This window comes from Oncorhynchus tshawytscha, linkage group LG14, assembly GCF_018296145.1.
Source record: "Oncorhynchus tshawytscha isolate Ot180627B linkage group LG14, Otsh_v2.0, whole genome shotgun sequence".
Taxonomy (NCBI): domain Eukaryota; kingdom Metazoa; phylum Chordata; class Actinopteri; order Salmoniformes; family Salmonidae; genus Oncorhynchus; species Oncorhynchus tshawytscha.
The window spans coordinates 59,038,195-59,063,945 of record NC_056442.1 but is presented as its reverse complement, the minus strand read 5'-3'; the positions used below and the strand labels follow the sequence as shown (position 1 = coordinate 59,063,945).

The window sequence follows — 25,751 nt, the reverse complement described above, 5'->3', positions numbered from 1 at the left end:
GTCCTCTGGATACTGTAACAGAGATACATTCAATAGTCAGTCCTCTGGATACTGTAACAGAGAGATAGTCAGTCCTCTGGATACTGTAACAGAGATATAGTCAGTCCTCTGGATACTGTAACAGAGACTCATTCAATAGTCAGTCCTCTGGATACTGTAACAGAGACTCATTCAATAGTCAGTCCTCTGGGTACTGTAACAGAGAGATAGTCAGTCCTCTGGATACTGTAACAGAGATATAGTCAGTCCTCTGGATACTGTAACAGAGATATAGTTAGTCCTCTGGATACTGTAACAGAGACACATTCAATAGTCAGTCCTCTGGATACTGTAACAGAGACACATTCAATAGTCAGTCCTCTGGATACTGTAACAGAGATATAGTCAGTCCTCTGGATACTGTAACAGAGACACATTCAATAGTCAGTCCTCTGGTTACTATAACAGAGATATAGTCAATCCTCTGTATACTGTAACAGAGATATAGTCAGTCCTCTTGATACTGTAACAGAGACTCATTCAATAGTCAGTCCTCTGGATACTGTAACAGAGATATAGTCAGTCCTCTGGATACCGTAACAGAGATACATTCAATAGTCAGTCCTCGAGATACTGTAACAGAGACTCATTCAATAGTCAGTCCTCTGGATACTGTAACAGAGATATAGTCAGTCCTCTGGATACCGTAACAGAGACTCATTCAATAGTCAGTCCTCTGGATACTGTAACAGAGATATAGTCAGTCCTCTGGATACTGTAACAGAGATATAGTCAGTCCTCTGGATACCGTAACAGAGATACATTCAATAGTCAGTCCTCGAGATACTGTAACAGAGACTCATTCAATAGTCAGTCCTCTGGATACTGTAACAGAGATATAGTCAGTCCTCTGGATACTGTAGCAGAGAAATACATTTTGGCCCCTCAGAGGGGGAAGGGATGACTAGTCCTTGGGAATTGTCCTTTGTTCCTGGACCATTTTGTCATTCAACTCCAGTTGACAGAGAGCACATCAATGAGGGCCAATCCTACACCAGATTTGGTGCTTTCGTACCGCTTGCTGAGGGCCAAGCCTACACCAGACTTGGTACCTCCGTACCGCTTGCTGAGGGCCAAGCCTACACCAGACTTGGTACTTCCGTACCGCTTGCTGAGGGCCAAGCCTACACCAGACTTGGTACTTCCGTACCGCTTGCTGAGGGCCAAGCCTACACCAGACTTGGTACTTCCGTACCGCTTGCTGAGGGCCAAGCCTACACCAGACTTGGTACTTCCGTACCGCTTGCTGAGGGCCAAGCCTACACCAGACTTGGTACTTCCGTACCGCTTGCTGAGGGCCAAGCCTACACCAGACTTGGTACTTCCGTACCGCTTGCTGAGGGCCAAGCCTACACCAGACTTGGTACTTCCGTACCGCTTGCTGTGCGGTAGCAGAGAGAACAGTCTATGACTTCGGTGGCTGGTGTCTTTGACGATGTTTAGGGCCTTCCTCTGACACCGCCTGGTATAGAGGTCCTGGATGACAGGAAGCTTGGACCCAGTGATGTACTGGGCTGGACGCACTACTCTCTAGCACCTTGCAGTCAGATACAGGCAGTTGTTGTACCAAGCAGTAATGCAGCTCTCAATGGTGCAGCTGTAGAACGACTCGAGTATCTGATCATGCCAAATCTTTTCAGTCTGCTGGGGGGAGGGGGGGCGTTGTTGTGCCCTCTTCATGACTGTGTTGGTGTGCGTGGACCATGATAGATCCTTAGTGATGTGGACACTGAGGAACTGGAAACTCTGGACCCGCTCCGCTATAGCCCCGGCGGTGTGGAGAGGGGCGTGCTCAACCCTCCTCAACCCGGGGATAGGGTAGGGGTTAGGGTAGGGGTTAGGGTAGGGTAGGGGTTAGGGATGAGTGCCCTATCTCACTATGCTCTGTCCCCTTCAGCACTTCCAGGCCACGGTAGAGTCCCGGGAAGAGAGTTAGGGTAGGGGTTAGGGTAGGGGGTAGAGTAAGGGTTAGTGTGTTACCTCACTATGCTGTGTCCCCTTCAGCACTTCCAGGCCACGGTAGAGTCTCTGGAAGAGGGTTAGGGGATAGGGTAGGGGATAGGGTAGGGGATAGGTTAGGGGTTAGTGTAGGGGTTAGGGTAGGGGATAGGGTAGGGGATGGGGATAGGGTAGGGGTTAGGGTAGGGTAGGGTAGGGGTTAGGGATGAGTGCCCTATCTCACTATGCTATGTCCCCTTCAGCACTTCCAGGCCACAGTAGAGTCTCTGGAAGAGGAGGCAGCCAGTGAAAAGCAGCAGCTGGTTGAGACCCACCTGGCTCGGGTAGAGGCCATGCTCAACGACCGCCGCCGCCTGGCGCTGGAGAACTACCTAGCCGCCCTGCAGGCTGACCCACCGAGGGTAGGTTACAGACAACACTCTGCTGCACATGGTCAGTCCCATGGAATCCTTCATCAGTCATCCTCCATATAATCCCTGTTCCATGTTGTATCTAATACCAGTCATCCTCATGATCCCTGTTCCATGTTGTATCTAATACCAGTCATCCTCATGATCCCTGTTCCATGTTGTATCTAATACCAGTCATCCTCTATATGATCCCTGTTCCATGTTGTATCTAATACCAGTCATCCTCTATATAATCCCTGTTCCATGTTGTATCTAATACCAGTCATCCTCTATATAATCCCTGTTCCATGTTGTATCTAATACCAGTCATCCTCTATATAATCCCTGTTCCATGTTTTATCTAATACCAGTCATCCTCCATATAATCATGTTCCATGTTTTATCTAATACCAGTCATCCTCTATATAATCCATGTTCCATGTTGTATCTAATACCAGTCACCCTCCATATAATCCCTGTTCCATGTTGTATCTAATACCAGTCATCCTCATGATCCCTGTTCCATGTTGTATCTAATACCAGTCATCCTCATAATCCCTGTTCCATGTTGTATCTAATACCAGTCATCCTCCATATAATCCATGTTCCATGTTTTATCTAATACCAGTCATCCTCATGATCCATGTTTTATCTAATACCAGTCATCCTCATGATCCCTGTTCCATGTTGTATCTAATACCAGTCATCCTCTATATAATCCCTGTTCCATGTTGTATCTAATACCAGTCATCCTCCATATAATCCATGTTCCATGTTTTATCTAATACCAGTCATCCTCATGATCCATGTTCCATGTTTTATCTAATACCAGTCATCCTCATGATCCCTGTTCCATGTTTTATCTAATACCAGTCATCCTCATGATCCCTGTTCCATGTTTTATCTAATACCAGTCATCCTCATGATCCCTGTTCCATGTTTTATCTAATACCAGTCATCCTCATGATCCCTGTTCCATGTTTTATCTAATACCAGTCATCCTCATGATCCCTGTTCCATGTTGTATCTAATACCAGTCATCCTCCATATAATCCCTGTTCCATGTTTTATCTAATACCAGTCATCCTCATGATCCATGTTTTATCCAATACCAGTCATCATCATGATCCCTGTTCCATGTTTTATCTAATACCAGTCATCCTCATGATCCCTGTTCCATGATCCCTGTTCCATGTTTTATCTAATACCAGTCATCATCATGATCCCTGTTCCATGTTTTATCTAATACCAGTCATCCTCCATATAATCCCTGTTCCATGTTTTATCTAATACCAGTCATCATGTTCCATGTTTTATCTAATACCAGTCATCCTCATGATCCATGTTTTATCTAATACCAGTCATCCTCCATATAATCCCTGTTCCATGTTTTATCTAATACCAGTCATCATCATGATCCCTGTTCCATGTTTTATCTAATACCAGTCGTCCTCATGATCCATGTTCCATGTTTTACCTAATACCAGTCATCCTCATGTTCCATGTTTTACCTAATACCAGTCATCCTCATGTTCCATGTTTTATCTAATACCAGTCATCCTCATGATCCCTGTTCCATGTTTTATCTAATACCAGTCATCCTCATGTTCCATGTTTTACCTAATACCAGTCATCCTCATGTTCCATGTTTTATCTAATACCAGTCATCCTCATGATCCCTGTTCCATGTTGTATCTAATACCAGTCATCCTCCATATAATCCCTGTTCCATGTTTTATCTAATACCAGTCATCCTCATGATCCATGTTTTATCCAATACCAGTCATCATCATGATCCCTGTTCCATGTTTTATCTAATACCAGTCATCCTCATGATCCCTGTTCCATGTTTTATCTAATACCAGTCATCCTCCATATAATCCCTGTTCCATGTTTTATCTAATACCAGTCATCATGTTCCATGTTTTATCTAATACCAGTCATCCTCATGATCCATGTTTTATCTAATACCAGTCATCCTCCATATAATCCCTGTTCCATGTTTTATCTAATACCAGTCATCATCATGATCCCTGTTCCATGTTTTATCTAATACCAGTCGTCCTCATGATCCATGTTTTATCTCATAGCAGTCATCCTCATGATCCCTGTTCCATGTTTTACCTAATACCAGTCATCCTCATGTTCCATGTTTTACCTAATACCAGTCATCCTCATGTTCCATGTTTTATCTAATACCAGTCATCCTCATGTTCCATGTTTTACCTAATACCAGTCATCCTCATGTTCCATGTTTTATCTAATACCAGTCGTCCTCATGATCCATGTTTTATCTAATACCAGTCATCCTCATGATCCATGTTTTATCTAATACCAGTCATCCTCATGATCCATGTTTTATCTAATACCAGTCATCCTCATGATCCATGTTTTATCTAATACCAGTCATCCTCATGATCCCTGTTCCATGTTTTATCTAATACCAGTCATCCTCATGATCCCTGTTCCATGTTTTATAGCTCTCATCTGATATCATGTGGTCCTCAGGCTGCCTGGGCACATGTCCTCACTCTCTGGGTGTTTCCCCAAATGGCACCCTAAATCTATTCTCTCTCTCCTTCCTGTCCTCTAGTCTCATGTGTCACACTACTGCCTATGGAAGAATCAAATTGATGTTCTAACCCCCCTCTCTCTTCTCCCTCGCCCCTCCGCACTCTCTACACTCCTCCCCCAGCCCCACCGTATCCTGCAGGCTCTGAGGCGGTATGTGCGCGCGGAGAACAAGGACCGTCAGCACACCATCCGCCACTACCAACACGTACTGGCTGTCGATCCTGAGAAGGCTGCCCAGATGAAGTCCCAGGTACACACCCTGACCCCTAACCCTGAACAGGTACACACCCTGACCCCTAACACTGAACAGGTACACACCCTGACCCCTAACCCTGAACAGGTACACACCCTGACCCCTAACCCTGAACAGGTACACACCTTGGTACTCTATGCCCCATTGCCTATTACAGACAACCCCCATCATTACTGACCAGACAGAAGTGAGCGAGACCATCATAAAGAGAGAGAGAGGATGAAATAGGGAGGGAGAAAGGCCATTATGTAATTTGTCTTTAACAACAGGAGCGTTGCCATTCATGATAATACAGATAATTCTAGAAGGATGGAGTGATCTACAGTGAACCAGTGTTCTGTCATGGGAAGCTGATTCTAGAAGGATGGCGTGATCTACAGTGAACCAGTGTTCTGTCATGGGAAGCTGATTCTGGAAGGATGGAGTGATCTACAGTGAACCAGTGTTCTGTCATGGGAAGCTGATTCTGGAAGGATGGAGTGATCTACAGTGAACCAGTGTTCTGTCATGGGAAGCTGATTCTAGAAGGATGGAGTGATCTACAGAACCAGTGTTCTGTCATGGGAAGCTGATTCTAGAAGGATGGGGTGATCTACAGAACCAGTGTTCTGTCATGGGAAGCTGATTCTAGAAGTGTAGAAAAGGCCCATGGAGTTGGTGGAATAATCCTGTAATTCATGGCCACTTGCTCAGCTGGGCTAGGGGTGCTTTAATTAGGTCAGGTGGAAATGTCCATAACTCCATAAAGGGAGGAAATCTCCATCGCCCCGATCTCGCTGCTTTCTCTTCCTTTACTCCGTCTAATCCAGAAGTTCTGTGCGTCCATGAATCCACCACAGACTACCCAGTAAATATACCACTTTATGGTTAAAGGACTTCCTGCCTCAGTCTCATCCATTCCTCTGTCACCTGACCACCTGTTCACCTTCACTGTCAGTCATCCTACCTGTCCAGCTACCCACACAGATTCCACTAGCACAGCACCTGGTTATCTTAATGTAGTCGAGTTTTCCACATCAAAGGGCAAGCCCATCAGAGCTCAAAGTGGCAATGGATCAACTGTACGCTTCAGCCATCAACCATCCCCTCCAAGGACCGGAAACTGCTTTGGGACGGGAAAGTGGTCTACAGAAAGAACCCATGGAGGAGGTAACTCCCACCGCACAAGTCAATCAGCTTCCTGAGGCAGGCTCCGCTCACCCCTTAACTAATGGGAAATCGTCAAGGCACTCTAGATGGAGTGGGTGTTCGACCAGTGGATACTCCTTTGGAAGTGGCCTTGGCAGCCGCCATTCACTAGCCCTCAGTGATTCACAGACCGCTGTCCTACAAGAGAGGATGAAACTATTAGCATTGGAGGAAAATGAACATCAGATTGAGGAGGAACAACAGGCTGACGAACGATGTCACCAATTGGATGTTCTGACCCGTAGAGCTCTACGGGAACGGGAATTCATTGCCAAGGACCTGGCACAGCAGCGACGGCACCGTCAAGCCAGAAGGGAATTAGAGGAGGCACGGATGGTCTCATTCTTCCTGGAGAGGAACGAACAGGGAGTTGACCTGACCACCCTTCCACATGGACCTGACCGGTCTGCCTTTCTTTCCCAATCTGCCCCACTGGTACAGCATGGCACACAGTCCCCGGAGGCTCCGGGGTCAACAGCCAACACGGGGGACAGGCCGCTCCGCCAACGCCCTCTATACCAGTGACACAAGTTAGCATTCCTCCTTCACCTGGACAAATCACCACTCCTTCGCCTTTCCGCCAATTACCAACCACAAGTGAGCGATACTACAAGTGTGCCCGTAGCCATAAGGCGGAGACCTGCACATTGAGGAAACCCTGCAATCGCTGTAAGGAAATCCATCTCAGTGTTGCATGATGTAATTCCCCAAGCACAGAAGGAGCAGAGTATGGTCATGGTAGGAGCCACAAAGGAGCTCTACCTCGACCAGCAGAACTGATCTCCAAGAGTCATGTTGAAGGTGGTAAAGGTCACTCTGCAAAGAGAAGGGTGGAGCATGAATACATTCGCTGTTCCAGATGATGGGTCTGAAAGAACAATCATTCTCCCGGCTGCCGCCTGTCAGTTTAACCTGGAGGGGACCCCCAAGACCCTTAACCTCAGAACGGTGCGACATGATGTTATCCAAGTGAAAGGTTCTGCGTTTCACCTTCAGGACAGCGGGACGTGGCCTATATCATCACCAATGCCTTCATGGCAGATGGCCTGAATCTCGCAGAGCACTCCTGTCCAGTAAGTGTTCTACAGAAACAATATCCTAATCTCCGAGGATTGTCTCTTCCTAACCTGGCCAGGGTTGCACCACTCATCCTGATTGGGTCAGACCACCCACATCTCGTCACCCCGACTGAGCCTATCCGAGCTGGACCAGAAGGAGGGCTTGTTGCTGTCCATACGTCCTTGGGTTGGGCTGTGCAAGGTCCAGCCCATCTCCTTCTCTCCACCCAAGCTGTACAGTCACAGCAAGTCCTCTCCTCTCACCAAGGAAATCCAGCTCCATCCCCCTGTGCAGCCACTGACCTCCTTCATAATGTAGAGATGCTCTGGAAGATGGACACCTTCTCCAACCGGAAGCTACAGGATGTCGAGACATGACTGCGCTGCATTAGACCTCCTGGAGAAGAGCTGGATGGCATTCAGAGGTACTGCTACGGGTGCCCAAACCATCCTCCTCTGGCAAGCACGACACGGGCTGTACTCCCACTACTGCGTGGAACAGAGCGACACCTGGTGAAAAATCCTGAGCTTGCTGAAGTTCATTACCTTGTGATGGCAGGCTATGTCACCAAAGTGACAGCTCATGAAGAAGGAAACCCGCTCAGCGAATCCTGGTCCCTCACCATGTTATCCAGCAACATGGTGGGAAGTATAGACTTGTCTTCAACTGTTCATTCTAAGCTGCTGGTCAAAGCCTGAATGACTGTCTACTCCCCGGACCAACCTTAGGTCCTTCCTTGCTCGGTGTCCTCCTCCGGTTCCGGCAGCACTCTACAGCCATCAGTGGAGACATCAAAGCCATGTTTCGTCAGATTAGTTTACTGCCTTCCGACACCACACTGCTCCGGTTCATATGGCGAGATATGGAATGAGACTCAGAGCCCACAATTTATGATTGGCAAGTACTCCCATTTGGCACCACCTGCAGTCCTTGCTGTGTTATATAGTCTTTCTGCAGAGACACGCACGGGAGCACCCAGAAAGTGGAAAATTCCTTCTGTGTGGATAACTGCTTACAGAGTGTCCCATTCACGGCTGAAGTGAAAGCACTCCTTGATAAAGTACGGAATCTCCTGTCCAAAGGGGGATTCGAGGTCAGACAGTGGGCGAGTGACAGAGCGGAGGTTATCCAGCACCTCCTGCCACAAGCCAAGTTCCTGTAGCAGTGAACTATGGCTATCGCAGTCTGGCGCTAACCCACAAGAGCCCACGCTAGGACTGAGGTGGAGCTGCATACCGGATAACCTGGGGTATAAGCACCGCTCAGCCCTAATCATGCCTGGAACTGCATGTGTTCTGTGACGCTTTGGAGCAAGCTTATGGGGCGGTTTCCTATCTAAGAGAGGAGGATAAGGCAGGCCACACCCATGTCTCCTTTTTTATTTTTTATTTTTTACCTTTATTTTATTAGGCAAGTCAGTTAAGAACAAATTCTTATTTTCAATGACGGCCTAGGAACAGTGGGTTAACTGCCTGTTCAGGGGCAGAATGACAGATTTTGTACCTTGTCAGCTCGGGGATTTGAACTTGCAACCTCTCGGTTACTAGTCCAATGCTCTAACCACTAGGTTACCCTGCCGCCTTTGTCATGGCCAGGTCCAGGGTCGCACCTAAGAAGCAGTTGTCAATGCCTAGGCTGTAACTCAGCGCTGCCCTTTCCGGAGCCCAGTTGGCCTCTACCTTGCGAGCCGAGCTCACCCTGCCAATCCAAAGGGTCATCTACTGGAGTGATTCGACCACTGTATTGACCTGGCTCAAGTCGGAGTCCTGCAGGTATAAGGTGTTCGTCGGAACTCGCATTGCGAAAATCCAAGACTTAACAGAAGTCCAGGACTGGAGGTATGTAGACAGCGTAAACAATCCTGCTGATGACGTTACTTGTGGTAAAACCCTTAAGGAACTGGCTCAACCCTATCGCTATAGCTTGGCACCACCATTCTTATCCCAACCAGAGAACAAGTGGCCGACAGTCCCCAGTTGTGCGGCCCCTCCACAACCAACTGAAGCTCATCCGTTAAGGATGAGCCCAATGCTACAGCATCTCTACGGAACCAACAACAGCTCTCCCTGACCTAGCACAAACCAGACCGCAGATGGGGTGGCCTCCATACCCACCTCCCTCGCGGCAGAGACATGACTCCTCCAGCATGCACAAGCAGTAGACTTCCCTGAGGAGCTAAAAGCTCTGAAAGCCGGTAGGGAAGTGGCTAAGGACAGCCGTCTTCTCTCTCTTGCTCCAGAATATGACCCAATCCTCGGAGTGATCAGAGTCGGAGGGAGGCTGCGCCAAGCAGAAGTCTTGGATCCCGATGCAATCCACCCAATTATCATTGACTCCAGACACCCTATTTATCAGCCTCCTCATCAAGAGTTATGATAAGAGGCTTCTCCACCCAGGGCAGAGACTCTATGGGGAGATGAGGCGGAAGTACTGGATACTTGGAGAACGAGCCATTCGTAAGCACCAATACACCTGCGTAGAATGTCAGAGATGGCGGGCCGGAGCCACGGTGCCCAAAATGGCAGATTTTCCCCCCTGCTCACATGCGCCTCCTCAAACCACCCTTCTGGTCAACAGGAGTAGATTGCTTTGGCCCCTTGATGATCAAGCTAGGTCATCTTGTGGAAAAGCGCTGGGGCATTCTATTCAAGTGTTTGACAACCAGCTGTGTCCACCTGGACCTACTGGAGAGTTTGGATACGGAAGCCTTCCTCATGGCCCTACGGCGGTTTATCTCCCGACGGGGGAAACCCTACGAGATCCTGGCTGACAGAGGTACGACTTCAAGGCCGGAGAAGCCAGGTTGGAGGAAGCCTTCCAAGCCATGGAACCCAGCCTCCAGGATCAGATGATGGACCAACAAATCTCATTCAAATTTCACCCTCCAGGAGCTCTTCATTTTGGAGGAACATGGGAGCGAGAGATCAAATCTGTAAAGACGGTCTTAAAAGTCGTCCTGCGGGACCAAACTGTCACAGAAACTGTCTTGCGGACCGTCCTGATAGAGGTGGAAGGGATACTGAACTCCAAACCCTTGGGATAACTCTTTGCAGACATCGCTGACCCCGATCCGGTTACACCGAATATGCTCTTGATGGGACGCCGAGATGCGTCACTTCCTCAAGCCATGTATGCTGATACCAACCTCGTAGGCAGACGCCGGTAGCGACACAGCCAGATGTTGCCTGACCATTTCTGGGCCCGATTAATTCGGGATTACCTACCAAGCATACAGCACAGAGGGAAATGGCGGAGAGAAATGGCCAGCCTGGAAACTGGCCAAGTAGTAATGATAGTGGACCCTCAGCTGCCTCGAGCCTCCTGGCCAGTGGGCCATATCACTAAGACCATGCCTGGGACTGACAGTCAAGTTAGATCAGTGGAGATCCAGGCGAAGAACCGGACATATATCCGGCCAGTTGCCCGACTAATTCCTCTCCCTGAGATGACAGAGGACGGTAAGCAATGAGCCTTTTTTGAGGAGTGTGGAATTTAACACATTTCTGGGGTGGCTGTAGAAAAGGCCCATGGAGTTGGTGGAAGAATCCTTTAATTCGTGGTCACTTGCTCAGCTGAGTTAGGGGTGCTTTAATTAGGTCAGGTGGAAATGTCAGACAGATCTTAACTCCATAAAGGGAGGAAATCGCCATCGCCCCGATCTCGCTGCTTTCTCTTCCTTTACTCCGTCTAATCCAGAAGTTCTGTGCGTCCATGAATCCACCACAGACTACCCAGTAAATATACCACTTTATGGTTAAAGGACTTCCTGCCTCAGTCTCATCCATTCCTCTGTCACCTGACCACCTGTTCACCTTCACTGTCAGTCATCCTACCTGTCCAGCTACCCACACAGATTCCACTAATCTGTCAAGAAGGATGGAGTGATCTACAGTGAACCAGAGTTCTGTCATGGGAAGCTGATTTCTGTAGTTCATCTTGTTGGAGTTGTTTATTTCTCTTCTCTACATCCTGTTTATCAGCAGCTGTAAATTCTCTCTTCAGCCATCAAATCCCCTGACGTTCTAGCGACATTCAGCTCTGCACGTCAGCCAAGCCAAACAGACTGGAACATTGTGAGCTTTGAAGTCTCTTTTCTTGTGTAAATTTGACATGTGACTCCAAAGTACATTCTAAGAAAAGCCTTTGTGCTTTGTGAGGGCTGGCATTATGGTCTGTTTTATATAACCGTAACAGTTATTGGAGTGCCTGGGATTAACCCGGCTCTCTGTCCATTCCTACAGTGGCTATTCCTTTAAACGTTGTCATACTGCTGCACAGCTTGCATGATGTCATAGTATTTTACTGTCAACCATTGTGGCCATTAATGCTAGTTGGGCCCCCAGAGGGCATCTTTGAGAAGCTTGTTGGTGTTTGTTTACTATTCCAAATGATCCTCTAGACTTTGAGATTGCTGTCAGGGGTCCAGACATTATGATTGCTGTAACCGATCAGGAAGAGCATATTCCAAGGTTTTTAATTAACCTAGTTTTGCCAAACAACACAAAATATTTTCCAGATGGTCTCTGTTTCAAAATGTAACGTTTTCCTAGAATAACCCCAGCTACATGCCGACTGATGACAAACCCATCTGGAGGCAAATATCAATGTCCATCTGGGGGCAAATATCAATGTCCATCTGGGGGCAAATATCAATGTCCATCTGGGGGCAAATATCAACGTCCATCTGGGGGCAAATATCAACGTCCATCTGGGGGCAAATATCAACGCCCATCTGGGGGCAAATATCAACGCCCATCTGGGGGCAAATATCAACGCCCATCTGGGGGCAAATATCAACGCCCATCTGGGGGCAAATATCAACGCCCATCTGGGGGCAAATATCAATGCCCATCTGGAGGCAAATATCATTTCCCATCTGGAGGCAAATATCATTTCCCATCTGGGGGCAAATATCAATGTCCATCTGGGGGAAAATATCTATGCCCATCTGGGGTCAAATATCAATGCCCATCTGGGGGCAGATTTCACTACCCATCTGGGGGCAAATATCTAACCCATCTGGAGGCCAAATATCAACGCCCATCTGGGGGCAAATCTCCTTTCTGCTGTATTCCGTTATATCCGATCCTGTTTCTATTGTATAGGGCTGGGGAATGTAAGCATGTGACTGGCAGGCTACTGGTTGGCAGGCTACTGGTTGGCAGGCTACTGGTTGGCAGGCTACTGGTTGGCAGGCTACTGGTTGGCAGGCTACTGGTTGGCAGGCTACTGGTTGGCAGGCTACTGGTTGGCAGGCTACTGGTTGGCAGGCTACTGGTTGGCAGGCTACTGGTTGGCAGGCTACTGGTTGGCAGGCTACTGGTTGGCAGGCTACTGGTTGGGTCCCGGCTATTCTACAGTTATTGTACATATAGTGCATCAGACCATCATGGTGCTTTGAGGATGAAAGGTATTAGCCTTTCATGATATTTATCTCTCAAGGCTTCTGCAAGACTGGGAAGTTCATGTATTTATAGAAGAACAGTCAGGGACAGGTGGAGTTGTTTATTTTTATTGAAGTGAAGTGATTGAAATTACATAAGAGTCCTGTTTACAGTAGCTGTTTTAGAGTTACATACTGGCATAAAGGCAATATTACAGGATATCCATCAGTCATTCATTCATTTGTCATCACACACAAGTCATCCGTGTCATTAAATACAGTCAAGAATTTTAGTTATAAAACATAATAACAAAGAGAGCCTTGAAAAATTAAACTATTAATATAGTTGGCTAAATGTTGGCTAAATGTTGGCTAAATGTTGGCTAAATGTTGGCTAAATGTTGGCTAAATGTTGGCTAAAGCTATTTTTTTTAAATTCACAAATGAATTTGATTGATTTTAATATTGGCCGTACCAGAGACTTTAAAACCTCTTTTGTTAGAACAGACTATATTGATTATGTTGATTATTGATTATTGGTTATGTGCTGTTTCTGTTAGAAAATGAAATGTTGCTTAATTCAATTGATGAATATTATGGTGTTTCTCTACTACAAAAAAACAGAAATCCATTTGACAGTAGCCTATGGACTCAGGGTTTTATTAGGTCAATATGGGCGCTGTACAACGTGACTGGTCAGGAAGTAGGCCTAGGATTCTAAGTGACTGCAAGTGAAGAGAAAAAATAATCCTAACATTTCCACACCCTAATTGTAGTCTAACCAATACCCAAATGGAGATTCAGTGAAAATAAAAAATATGATTGATTTATCAAGACCAGTCCCCCATGCTTGTCTCAGAGCAGTGTGAAATGGTGCTGAAATAGTTGACCACACGCGGGTTGGCTATTTCTTCAAAACAATTGGATGACTTTGGGAGTTCCAGTAAGCAACAATTTGTTGCCTTCATTAGCCTCCTTTATTCCAATATTTCTGTCATTCAGTGATATTTTTTCCCATAGTTATGGATCTATCCAGATGTGGGTACAGAACAGTGCATGTGGTAGGCTATGCAAAGAGACGGGAGAAGTGACATGCCTGGCAAACATCCATTAATACATTTAAAGTCCCTAAACTCAGCAAGCGTCTATTGTCCTGCTGATAGCCCATTGAGAATGGATGGTCTCGCTGTCCCTGTCTGTCTCTTCAGCTCAGAAGGGCAGACTTACTGGTGGAGAGAAATCTCTATGTAATTGTAGAACTAGGCTGTTTGTCAAACATCAAGTGGAAGGTTTACGTGTGTGTTTTGGAGCATGTTGTAAAGGGACATTATTGTAATTCGTTAGCTGTGGGACATTTGCATCTCTGGACAAAGAGTAAGGCCTAGATTCAATCAGATCAAGCGTTATCCTACAATAGGCAACACTCAGCTGGTGTGTTTTGACGGTGTCGGAGGTGTGACTGTGTCTGAACTGTCAAATCAGTGAGCGGCTGTTTGTGCGATCATTGTCACGAAGTCACAACCGTGTGTTTTCTCAGGTGATGACCCACCTACGTGTGATCGAGGAGAGGATGAACCAGAGTCTGTCTCTGCTCTACAAGGTTCCCTACGTCGCCGAGGAGATCCAGGATGAGATTGGTGAGTGCTGCACACACACACACACACACACACACACACACACTGGCCACACACATGTCCTGGCCGGCCGACCAGGACGGAAGGGGCCGGCCGACCAGGACGGAAATGTATGGAAAAATGAACTGCACAGCTTCCAGAAAACAGTCCAACAACATTTTAGTTGTTTCTAGCCCCCAACAGTCAAGACTGAACCACTTGAGCAGGAGGATGTGGTCAACGGCAGGAGATGAGAAGGCCCTCCGAAGGCAGGCAGCACAGTTCACTCTTCATTCAAGGCATCTCACCGGCTCTTTGCCATCCCTGCCGCCTGACTGCGACTGCTCTGTAGCCGTTGACTCGTTATGGCGCTCTCTCCGATCACTTGGGATGACAGTCTGCTCATACCCCTCGGAGGAAATCTCCTTAGTGATGAAGGCTCGCCATGCGTTTTGTAGTCTTCCTCACTGGGTCAGGAGACTGTAGAAATAACAAAAATAGGCCGGTTGAGCGATATTTTATTTTTAACCTTTATTTAACTAGGCAAGTCAGTTAAGAACAAATTCTTATTTTCAATGACAGCCTAGGAACAGTGGGTTAACTGCCTGTTCAGGGGCAGAACAACAGTCAGCTCGGGGATTTGCAACCTTCCGATTATTAGCCCAACGTTCTAACCACTAGGCTACCCTGCCGCCCCGATGTTGTTTTGAACATCAAATCACAGGAAAATCCTGGCCCAAATTACATCCAGGGACCTGGTCAAATATATTAGTAAATCCCTCTCTGTCTGTCTGTGGCTGAGCAGGTAATGAGGAGGTAATGGAGCTTCATAGCATAAATACAGAACAGTATATTAGTTATGCTTCTCAGTGTGTCTCAGCTTGGGAAACTAAACCCGCAGAACTCTGCAACATTTGGTCTGTGTTCCGTTTGACTCACGTAGGACTGTGAACTCAAAACTTATACAAGATGAGAGGAAACGAAATGAGAGGAGCAGGGAGGTTTGGGGATCTGAAATGTCTTCCTGCTGCGTCTCTAGATGTTTGTCGTTTTAGATTTAGATTTGTAAAAGTGTGTGTGTGTGTGTGTGTGTGTGCATCTACTGTAGATTAAAGTGGGATGCTTTGACAGAACTGGGTCACAGTACAGTACTGTTTCTCTCTCCCTCTGTGTCTGTGTGTCTGTCTCTAGCGCTCTCCCTGTGTGTCTGTCTCTAGCTCTCTCCCTGTGTGTCTGTGTGTCTGTCTCTTAGCTCTCTCCCTCTGTGTCTGTGTGTCTGTCTCTAGCTCTCTCCCTCTGTGTCTGTGTGTCTGTCTCTAGCTCTCCCTCTGTGTATGTCTCTTAGCTCTCTCCCTCTGTGTCTGTGTGTCTGTCTCTAGCTCTCTCCCTCTGTGTCTGTGTGTCTGTCTCTAGCTCTCTCCCTCTGTGTCTGTGTGTCTGTCTCTAGCTCTCTCCCTCTGTGTCTGTGTGTCTGTCTCTAGCTCTCTCCCTCTGTGTCTGTGTGTCTGTCTCTAGCTCTCCCTCTGTGTATGTCTCTTAGCTCTCTCCCTCTGTGTCTGTGTGTCTGTCTCTTAGCTCTCTCCCTCTGTGTCTGTGTGTCTGTCTCTAGCTCTCTCCTCTGTGTGTGTCTGTGTGTCTGTCTCTAGCTCTCCCTCTGTGTCTGTCTCTTAGCTCTCTCCCTCTGTGTCTGTGTGTCTGTCTCTAGCTCTCCCTCTGTGTATGTCTCTTAGCTCTCTCCCTCTGTGTCTGTGTGTCTGTCTCTGTCTCTCCCTCTGTGTCTGTGTGTCTGTCTCTAGCTCTCTCCCTCTGTGTCTGTGTGTCTGTCTCTAGCTCTCCCTCTGTGTATGTCTCTTAGCTCTCTCCCTCTGTGTCTGTGTGTCTGTCTCTAGCTCTCTCCCTCTGTGTCTGTGTGTCTGTCTCTAGCTCTCTCCCTCTGTGTCTGTGTGTCTGTCTCTAGCTCTCTCCCTCTGTGTCTGTGTGTCTGTCTCTAGCTCTCCCTCTGTGTATGTCTCTTAGCTCTCTCCCTCTGTGTCTGTGTGTCTGTCTCTGTGCTCTCTCCCTCTGTGTCTGTGTGTCTGTCTCTAGCTCTCCCTCTGTGTATGTCTCTTGTGCTCTGTCCCTCTGTGTCTGTGTGTCTGTCTCTAGCTCTCCCTCTGTGTCTCTGCTGTCTCCCTGTGTGTCTGTCTCTTAGCTCTCTCCCTCTGTATCTGTGTGTCTGTCTCTAGCTCTCCCTCTGTGTATGTCTCTTAGCTCTCTGTCTGTGTGTCTGTGTCTGTCTCTAGCTCTCTCCCTCTGTGTATGTCTGTGCTCTCTCCCTCTGTGTATGTCTCTTAGCGCTCTCCCTCTGTGTCTGTGTGTCTGTCTCTAGCTCTCCCTCTGTGTCTGTGTGTCTGTCTCTAGCGCTCTCCCTCTGTGTCTGTGTGTCTGTCTCTAGCGCTCTCCCTCTGTGTCTGTGTGTCTGTCTCTAGCGCTCTCTCTGTGTCTGTGTGTCTGTCTCTAGCGCTCTCTCTGTGTCTGTGTGTCTGTCTCTAGCGCTCTCCCTCTGTGTCTGTGTGTCTGTCTCTAGCTCTCCCTCTGTGTCTGTGTGTCTGTCTCTAGCTCTCCCTGTATCTGTGTGTCTGTCTCTAGCTCTCTCCCTGTGTCTGTGTGTCTGTCTCTAGCTCTCTCCCTGTGTCTGTGTGTCTGTCTCTAGCTCTCTCCCTGTATCTGTGTGTCTGTCTCTAGCTCTCTCCCTGTGTGTCTGTGTGTCTGTCTCTAGCGCTCTCCCTCTGTGTCTGTGTGTCTGTCTCTAGCGCTCTCCCTCTGTGTCTGTGTGTCTGTCTCTAGCGCTCTCTGTGTCTGTGTCTGTGTGTCTGTCTCTAGCGCTCTCCCTCTGTGTCTGTGTGTCTGTCTCTAGCTCTCCCTCTGTGTCTGTGTGTCTGTCTCTAGCTCTCCCTGTCTCTGTGTGTCTGTCTCTAGCTCTCTCCCTCTGTGTCTGTCTCTAGCTCTCTCTCCCTCTGTGTCTGTGTGTCTGTCTCTAGCTCTCTCTCTCTGTGTGTCTGTCTCTAGCTCTCTCCCTCTGTATCTGTCTCTAGCTCTCTCTCCCTGTGTGTCTGTGTGTCTGTCTCTAGCTCTCTCTCTCTGTGTGTTTGTCTCTAGCTCTCTCTCTGTGTGTCTGTCTCTAGCTCTCCCTCTGTGTCTGTGTGTCTGTCTCTAGCTCTCCCTCTGTGTCTGTGTGTCTGTCTCTAGCGCTCTCCCTCTGTGTCTGTGTGTCTGTCTCTAGCTCTCCCTCTGTGTCTGTGTGTCTGTCTCTAGCGCTCCCTCTGTGTCTGTGTGTCTGTGTGTCTGTCTCTAGCGCTCTCCCTCTGTGTCTGTGTGTCTGTCTCTAGCGCTCTCCCTCTGTGTCTGTGTGTCTGTCTCTAGCGCTCTCTCTCTGTGTGTTTGTCTCTAGCTCTCTCCCTCTGTATCTGTGTGTCTGTCTCTAGCTCTCTCTCTCTCTGTGTCTGTCTCTAGCTCTCTCCCTCTGTGTCTGTGTGTCTGTCTCTAGCTCTCTCTCTCTGTCTGTGTGTCTGTCTCTAGCTCTCCCTCTGTGTCTGTGTGTCTGTCTCTAGCTCTCTCCCTCTGTGTCTGTGTGTCTGTCTCTAGCTCTCTCCCTCTGTGTCTGTGTGTCTGTCTCTAGCTCTCCCTCTGTGTCTGTGTGTCTGTCTCTAGCTCTCCCTGTGTGTCTGTCTCTAGCTCTCTCCCTGTGTGTCTGTGTGTCTGTCTCTAGCTCTCTCCCTGTGTGTCTGTGTGTCTGTCTCTAGCTCTCTCCCTCTGTGTCTGTGTGTCTGTCTCTAGCTCTCTCCCTCTGTGTCTGTGTGTCTGTCTCTAGCTCTCTCTCTCTGTGTGTCTGTCTCTAGCTCTCTCTCTCTGTGTCTGTGTGTCTGTCTCTAGCTCTCTCTCTCTGTGTCTGTGTGTCTGTCTCTAGCTCTCCCTCTGTGTCTGTGTGTCTGTCTCTAGCTCTCTCCCTCTGTGTCTGTGTGTCTGTCTCTAGCTCTCTCTCTCTGTGTGTCTGTCTCTAGCTCTCTCCCTCTGTGTCTGTGTGTCTGTCTCTAGCTCTCTCTCTCTGTGTGTCTGTCTCTAGCTCTCTCCCTCTGTATCTGTGTGTCTGTCTCTAGCTCTCTCCCTCTGTATCTGTGTGTCTGTCTCTAGCTCTCTCCCTCTGTGTCTGTGTGTCTGTCTCTAGCTCTCTCTCTGTGTGTTTGTCTCTAGCTCTCTCTCTCTGTGTGTTTGTCTCTAGCTCTCTCTCTCTGTGTGTTTGTCTCTAGCTCTCTCTCTCTGTGTGTTTGTCTCTAGCTCTCTCCCTCTGTGTCTGTGTGTCTGTCTCTAGCTCTCTCTCTCTGTGTCTGTCTCTAGCTCTCTCTCTCTGTGTGTTTGTCTCTAGCTCTCTCCCTCTGTGTCTGTGTGTCTGTCTCTAGCTCTCTCTCTGTGTGTCTGTCTCTAGCTCTCTCTCTGTGTGTTTGTCTCTAGCTCTCTCTCTCTGTGTGTTTGTCTCTAGCTCTCTCTCTCTGTGTGTTTGTCTCTAGCTCTCTCTCTCTGTGTGTGTTTGTCTCTAGCTCTCTCTCTCTGTGTGTTTGTCTCTAGCTCTCTCCCTCTGTGTCTGTGTGTCTGTCTCTAGCTCTCTCCCTCTGTGTCTGTGTGTCTGTCTCTAGCTCTCTCCCTCTGTGTCTGTGTGTCTGTCTCTAGCTCTCTCTCTCTGTGTGTTTGTCTCTAGCTCTCTCTCTCTGTGTGTTTGTCTCTAGCTCTCTCTCTGTGTCTGTGTGTCTGTCTCTAGCTCTCTCTCTGTGTGTTTGTCTCTCTATCAATTCAATTCAAGGGTCTTTATTGTCATGGGAAACATATGTTAACATTACCAAGGCAAGTGAAGTAGATAATAAACAATAAAAATGAACAGTAAACATTACGCTCACAGAAGCTCCAAAAGAATAAAGATATTAAAATGTCATAGTTAAAGTAAAAAAGGGAAAATAAATCAACATAAATTGTTATTTATATTTACAATGGTGTTTGTTCTTCACTGGTTGCCCTTTTCTCGTGGCAACAGGTCACAAATCTTGCTGCTGTGATGGCACACTGTGGAATTTCACCCAGTAGATATGGGAGTTTATCAAAATTGGGTTTGTTTTCTAATTCTTTGTGGATCTGTGTAATCTGAGGGAAATATGTCTCTCTAATATGGTCATACATTTGGCAGGAGGTTAGGAAGTGCAGCTCAGTTTCCACCTCATTTTGTGGGCAGTGAGCACATAGCCTGTCTTCTCTTGAGAGCCATGTCTGCCTACGGCGGCCTTTCTCAATAGCAAGGCTATGCTCACTGAGTCTGTACATAGTCAAAGCTTTCCTTGTTCGGGTCAGTCACAGTGGTCTGGTATTCTGCCACTGTGTACTCTCCGTTTAGGGTCAAATAGCATTCTAGTTTGCTCTGTTTTTTTGTTAATTCTTTCCAATGTGTTAAGTAATTATCTTTTTGTTTTCTCATGATTTTGTTGGGTCTAATTGTGTTTCTGTCCTGGGGCTCTGTAGGGTCTGTTTGTGTTTGTGAACAGAGCCCCAGGACCAGCTTGCTTAGGGGACTCTTCTTCAGGTTCATCTCTCTGTAGGTGATGGCTTTGTTATGGAAGGTTTGGGAATCACTTCCTTTTAGGTGGTTGTAGAATTTAATGTCTCTTTTTTGGATTTTGATAATTAGTGGGTATCGGCCTAATTCTGCTCTGCATACATTATTTGGTGTTCTACGTTGTACACTGGGGATATTTTTGCAGAATCTGCATGCAGAGTCTCAATTTGGTGTTTGTCCCATTTTGTGAAGTCTTGGTTGGTGAGCGGACCCCAGACCTCACAACCATAAAGGGCAATGGGTTCTATGACTGATTCATGTTTAGGCAGAGGTATTTTAAGCCAGATCCAGAGGTATGTATTGGTATGTTGAATTTGATGTTCCTTTTGATGGCATAGACCTGTGGTGCTGATGTTTAGGCCCTTCTTGCCTTGTCTGATGTTTAGGCAGATCATTCACAGCTTTGTGATGTTTAGGCAGAGGTTACCTCTGATGTGCTGATGTTTAGGCAGAGGTATGTATAGTTTTTTGTCTGCTCTAGGGCAATGGTGTCTAGATGGAATTTGTATTTGTGGTCCTGGTGACAGGACCTTTTTTGGAACACCATTATTTTTGTCTTACTGAGACGTACTGTCAGGGCCCAGGTCTGACAGAATCTGTGCAGAAGATCTAGGTGCTGCTGTAGGCCCTCCTTGGTTGGTGACAGAAGCACCAGATCATCAGCAAACAGTAGACATTTGACTTCACATTCTAGTAGGGTGAGGCCGGGTGCTGCAGACTGTTCTAGTGCCCTTTCCAATTCGTTGGATTACCAGAATGCGTACTCGGAGAATGCGTTGACCAGCAGTGTCTTCACAGACATTTTCAACCTCTCCCTGACCCAGTCTGTAATATCTACATGTTTTAAACAGACCACCATAGTCCTTGTGCCCAAGACCACCAAGGTAACTGGCCTAAATGACTACCGCCCCGTAAAACTCGCATCTATAGCCATGAAATTCTTTCGAAAGGCTGGTCATGTCTCACAACAACACCGTCATCCCAGACACCCTGGATCCACTACAATTCAAAATATAATACAAAACGTATCAAAAGGTTTGTTCATTAAAGTCTAGCGTTTCAAAACACATTTGCAGCGTAAGTGAACTGTTGAGGTGCCTCGAGGTTGAACATCCTTTTCCCTCGAGGTTGAACAGCCTTTTCCGTCCAGGTTGGCCCGCCAATTGGGTTTTTAGTTCTGATGCGCCCTACTGCTGGAACAATCTGCAGATCTTGTTGAAACGGGATGTTCTGGTGCCGCTCAGGGTATTATCTATTATTTTGTATTTGAGAAATGTTTTGTATTTTATCTGTTGCTTGTAATCAAATGTGTCAATTGTAAAACGCAGGACTCCCTTGTAAAAGAGACCTTGGTCTCAATGGGATTCCCTGTTGAAATAAAGGTCAAATACCACCCCAACAAAATCTACAGATGACACAATCTCTATTGTACTCCAACACTGCCCTTTCCCACCTGGACAAAAGGAACACCTACGTGAGAATGCTGTTCATTGACTACAGCTCAGTGTTCAACACCATAGTTCCCTCAAAGCTCATCACTAAGCTAAGGACCCTGGGACTAAACACCTCCCTCTGCAACTGGATCCTGGACTTCCTGACGGGCCGCCCCCCAGGTGGTAAGGGTAGGCAAGAGCACACTAAGACGAGGGCCCCTCAGGAGTGTGCACTTGTCCCCTTCTGTACTCCCTGTTCATCCACGACTGCGAGGCCAAAACCATCATTAAGTGTGCTGACGACACCAACGGTGGTAGGCCTGATCGCCAATGACGATGACAGGGAGGAGGTCAGAGACCTGACAGTGTGGTGCCAGGGCAACGACCTCTCCCTCAATGTCGGCAAGACAAAAGGAGCTGATCTACAGGAAAATGAAGGCCGAACGCGCCCCATCAACAAGGCTGCAGTAGAGCGGCTCGCGAGCGTGAAGTTTCTCAGGGGGTCCACATCACTAAGGAATTAATATGAATACACAGTGGTGAAGGCACAGCAACGCCTCTTTACCCGTCAGGAGGATGAAAATGTTCTGAGTTCTACAGCTGCACCATCGAGAGCATCTTGACTGGCTGCGTCTCCTCTTGGTATGGTAGCTGCTCGGCATTTCGGCCACAAGGCGCTACAGAGGGTAGCTTGCAATCCAGGACATCTATACCAGGCGGTGTCAGAGGAAGGCCCTAAAGATTGTCAACGACTCCAGCCACCCTAGTCGTGAACTATTCTCTCTGCACCTCATGGCAAGCGGTACCGATGCACCAAATCTGGAACCAACAAGACCTTGAACAGTTTCCACCCCCAAGTCATGAAACTGTTAACCAATGGCTACCCAGACTAACTATTTAACTATTTAACTGTCTGCAATGACCCTTTTTGCCATTTTTAAAAACTTATTACATAAGCTGCTGCTACTGTTTATTATCTATCCTGTTGCCTAGTCACTTTACACCTACCTATATGCACATATCTACCTCAACTACCTCATTCCCCTGCACATCACCTCAGTACTGGTACCCAGTGTATATATAGACAAGTTATCATTACTGGTACCCAGTGTATATATAGACAAGTTATCATTACTGGTACCCAGTGTATATATAGACAAGTTATCATTACTCAGTACTGGTACCCAGTGTATATATAGACAAGTTATCATTACTCAGTACTGGTACCCAGTGTATATATAGACAAGTTATCGTTACTCATTGTGGATTTATTTCTCATGTTATTATTTTTCAAAAAGTGACAGATAAAATGATTCCATGATTTTCATCTCTCCTCCTCCTCACTTCCTGTCCTCCTAGATGAGTTGCTTCAGGAGCAGAGGGCAGACATGGACCAGTTCCTGTCGTCTATCTCAGAGTCTCAGCCGGACGTTACCGTGTCATCAGAGGAGAGTGTGGAGCTTCCTGTCTCCGAAGGGAAACCCTACCGCCCCTTCCAGGTCACCTCCCTGGGGTCGCGACCTGAACCAGAGGGTGAGACCCAGACTAAAACCCTGTGTCATACCTTACATCCCTCTCAACCAAGTGTGCACTTGCTCACTCCGCCCTCACAGAAATCCGGGTAGAACTGTAAACTCACTCTAACCAAGGTAACCATGGTTACACTACATAAGTCCATGAGGGGTAGTGAACGAGTGCGCACTTTAAGGAGAATCCTTGAGAATGGAAGTGCAGTTCTAGTCCTAGTACTGGGCAGTATTGTAGACACCTAAAGCCTGGTCCTGGTACTGGCCAGTATTGTAGACACCTAAAGCCTGGTCCTGGTACTGGGCAGTATTGTAGACAACTAAAGCCTGGTCCTGGTACTGGGCAGTATTGTAGACACCTAAAGCCTGGTCCTGGTACTGGGCAGTATTGTAGACAACCTGGTCCTGGTAAAGCCTGGTCCTGGTACTGGGCAGTATTGTAGACAACTAAAGCCTGGTCTTGGTACTGGGCAGTATTGTAGACACCTAAAGCCTGGTCCTGGTACTGGGCAGTATTGTAGACACCTAAAGCCTGGTCCTGGTACTGGGCAGTATTGTAGACAACTAAAGCCTGGTCCTGGTACTGGGCAGTATTGTAGACACCTAAAGCCTGGTCCTGGTACTGGGCAGTATTGTAGACACCTAAAGCCTGGTCCTGGTACTGGGCAGTATTGTAGACAACTAAAGCCTGGTCCTGGTACTGGGCAGTATTGTAGACACCTAAAGCCTGGTCCTGGGCAGTATTGTAGACAACTAAAGGCTGGTCCTAGTACTGGGCAGTATTGTAGACACCTAAAGCCTGGTCCTGGTACTGGGCAGTATTGTAGACACCTAAAGCCTGGTCCTGGTACTGGGCAGTATTGTAGACAACTAAAGCCTGGTCCTGGTACTGGGCAGTATTGTAGACAACTAAAGCCTGGTCTTGGTACTGGGCAGTATTGTAGACACCTAAAGCCTGGTCCTGGTACTGGGCAGTATTGTAGACAACTAAAGCCTGGTCCTGGTACTGGGCAGTATTGTAGACAACTAAAGCCTGGTCCAAGTACTGGGCAGTATTGTAGACACCTAAAGCCTGGTCCTGGTACTGGGCAGTATTGTAGACAACTAAAGCCTGGTCCTGGTACTGGGCAGTATTGTAGACACCTAAAGCCTGGTCCTGGGCAGTATTGTAGACAACTAAAGGCTGGTCCTGGTACTGGGCAGTATTGTAGACACCTAAAGCCTGGTCCTGGTACTGGGCAGTATTGTAGACACTTAAAGCCTGGTCCTGGTACTGGGCAGTATTGTAGACAACTAAAGCCTGGTCCTAGTACTGGGCAGTATTGTAGACAACTAAAGCCTGGTCCTAGTACTGGGCAGTATTGTAGACACCTAAAGCCTGGTCTTAGTACTGGGCAGTATTGTAGACACCTAAAGCCTGGTCCTGAGCAGTATTGTAGACAACTAAAGCCTGGTCCTAGTACTGGGCAGTATTGTAGACAACTAACGCCTGGTCCTAGTACTGGGCAGTATTGTAGACATCTAAAGCCTGGTCTTGGTACTGGGCAGTATTGTAGACAACTAACGCATGGTCCTGGTACTGGGCAGTATTGTAGACAACTAAAGCCTGGTACTGGGCAGTATTGTAGACAACTAAAGCCTGGTCCTGGTACTGGGCAGTATTGTAGACAACTAATGCCTTGTCCTAGTACTGGGCAGTATTATAGACAACTAACCCCTGGTCCTAGTACTGGGCAGTATTATAGACAACTAACCCCTGGTCCTAGTACTGGGCAGTATTGTAGACAACTAAAGCCTGGTACTGGGCAGTATTGTAGACAACTAAAGCCTGGTCTTAGTACTGAGCAGTATTGTAGACAACTAAAGCCTGGTCCTAGTACTGGGCAGTATTGTAGACAACTAAAGCCTGGTACTGGGCAGTATTGTAGACAACTAACACCTGGTCCTGGTACTGGGCAGTATTGTAGACAACTAAAGCCTGGTCCTGGTACTGGGCAGTATTGTAGACAACTAACGCCTGGTCCTAGTACTGGGCAGTATTGTAGACAACTAACGCCTGGTCCTAGTACTGGGCAGTATTGTAGACAACTAACCCCTGGTCCTAGTACTGGGCAGTATTGTAGACAACTAAAGCCTGGTCCTAGTACTGGGCAGTATTGTAGACAACTAACGCCTGGTCCTAGTACTGGGCAGTATTGTAGACAACTAACGCCTGGTCCTAGTACTGGGCAGTATTGTAGACAACTAACGCCTGGTCCTAGTACTGGGCAGTATTGTAGACAACTAAAGCCTGGTACTGGGCAGTATTGTAGACAACTAAAGCCTGGTCCTAGTACTGGGCAGTATTGTAGACAACTAACCCCTGGTCCTAGTACTGGGCAGTATTATAGACAACTAACCTCTGGTCCTAGTACTGGGCAGTATTATAGACAACTAACCCCTGGTCCTAGTACTGGGCAGTATTGTAGACAAATAAAGCCTGGTCCTAGTACTGGGCAGTATTGTAGACAACTAAAGCCTGGTCCTAGTACTGGGCAGTATTGTAGACAACTAACCCCTGGTCCTAGTACTGGGCAGTATTGTAGACAACTAAAGCCTGGTCCTAGTACTGGGCAAGCCTGGTCCTGGTACTGGGCAGTATTGTAGACACCTAAAGCCTGGTCCTGGTACTGGGCAGTATTGTAGACACCTAACAGCCTG

General features: G+C 47.4%; 1 protein-coding gene across 1 annotated transcript in view; it reads left to right on the top strand.

Moving 5' to 3' along the window:
- Positions 1 to 25,751, top strand: part of aplp2 (amyloid beta (A4) precursor-like protein 2) — an 88,297-nt gene that overhangs the window by 32,906 nt on the left and 29,640 nt on the right. Inside the window, exons 9-12 of the mRNA XM_042297766.1 lie at positions 2,241 to 2,399; positions 5,083 to 5,211; positions 14,382 to 14,481; positions 22,885 to 23,058. Of these exons, the coding sequence (XP_042153700.1) occupies positions 2,241 to 2,399; positions 5,083 to 5,211; positions 14,382 to 14,481; positions 22,885 to 23,058 (562 nt within the window). The remainder of the gene's footprint in view (positions 1 to 2,240; positions 2,400 to 5,082; positions 5,212 to 14,381; positions 14,482 to 22,884; positions 23,059 to 25,751) is intronic.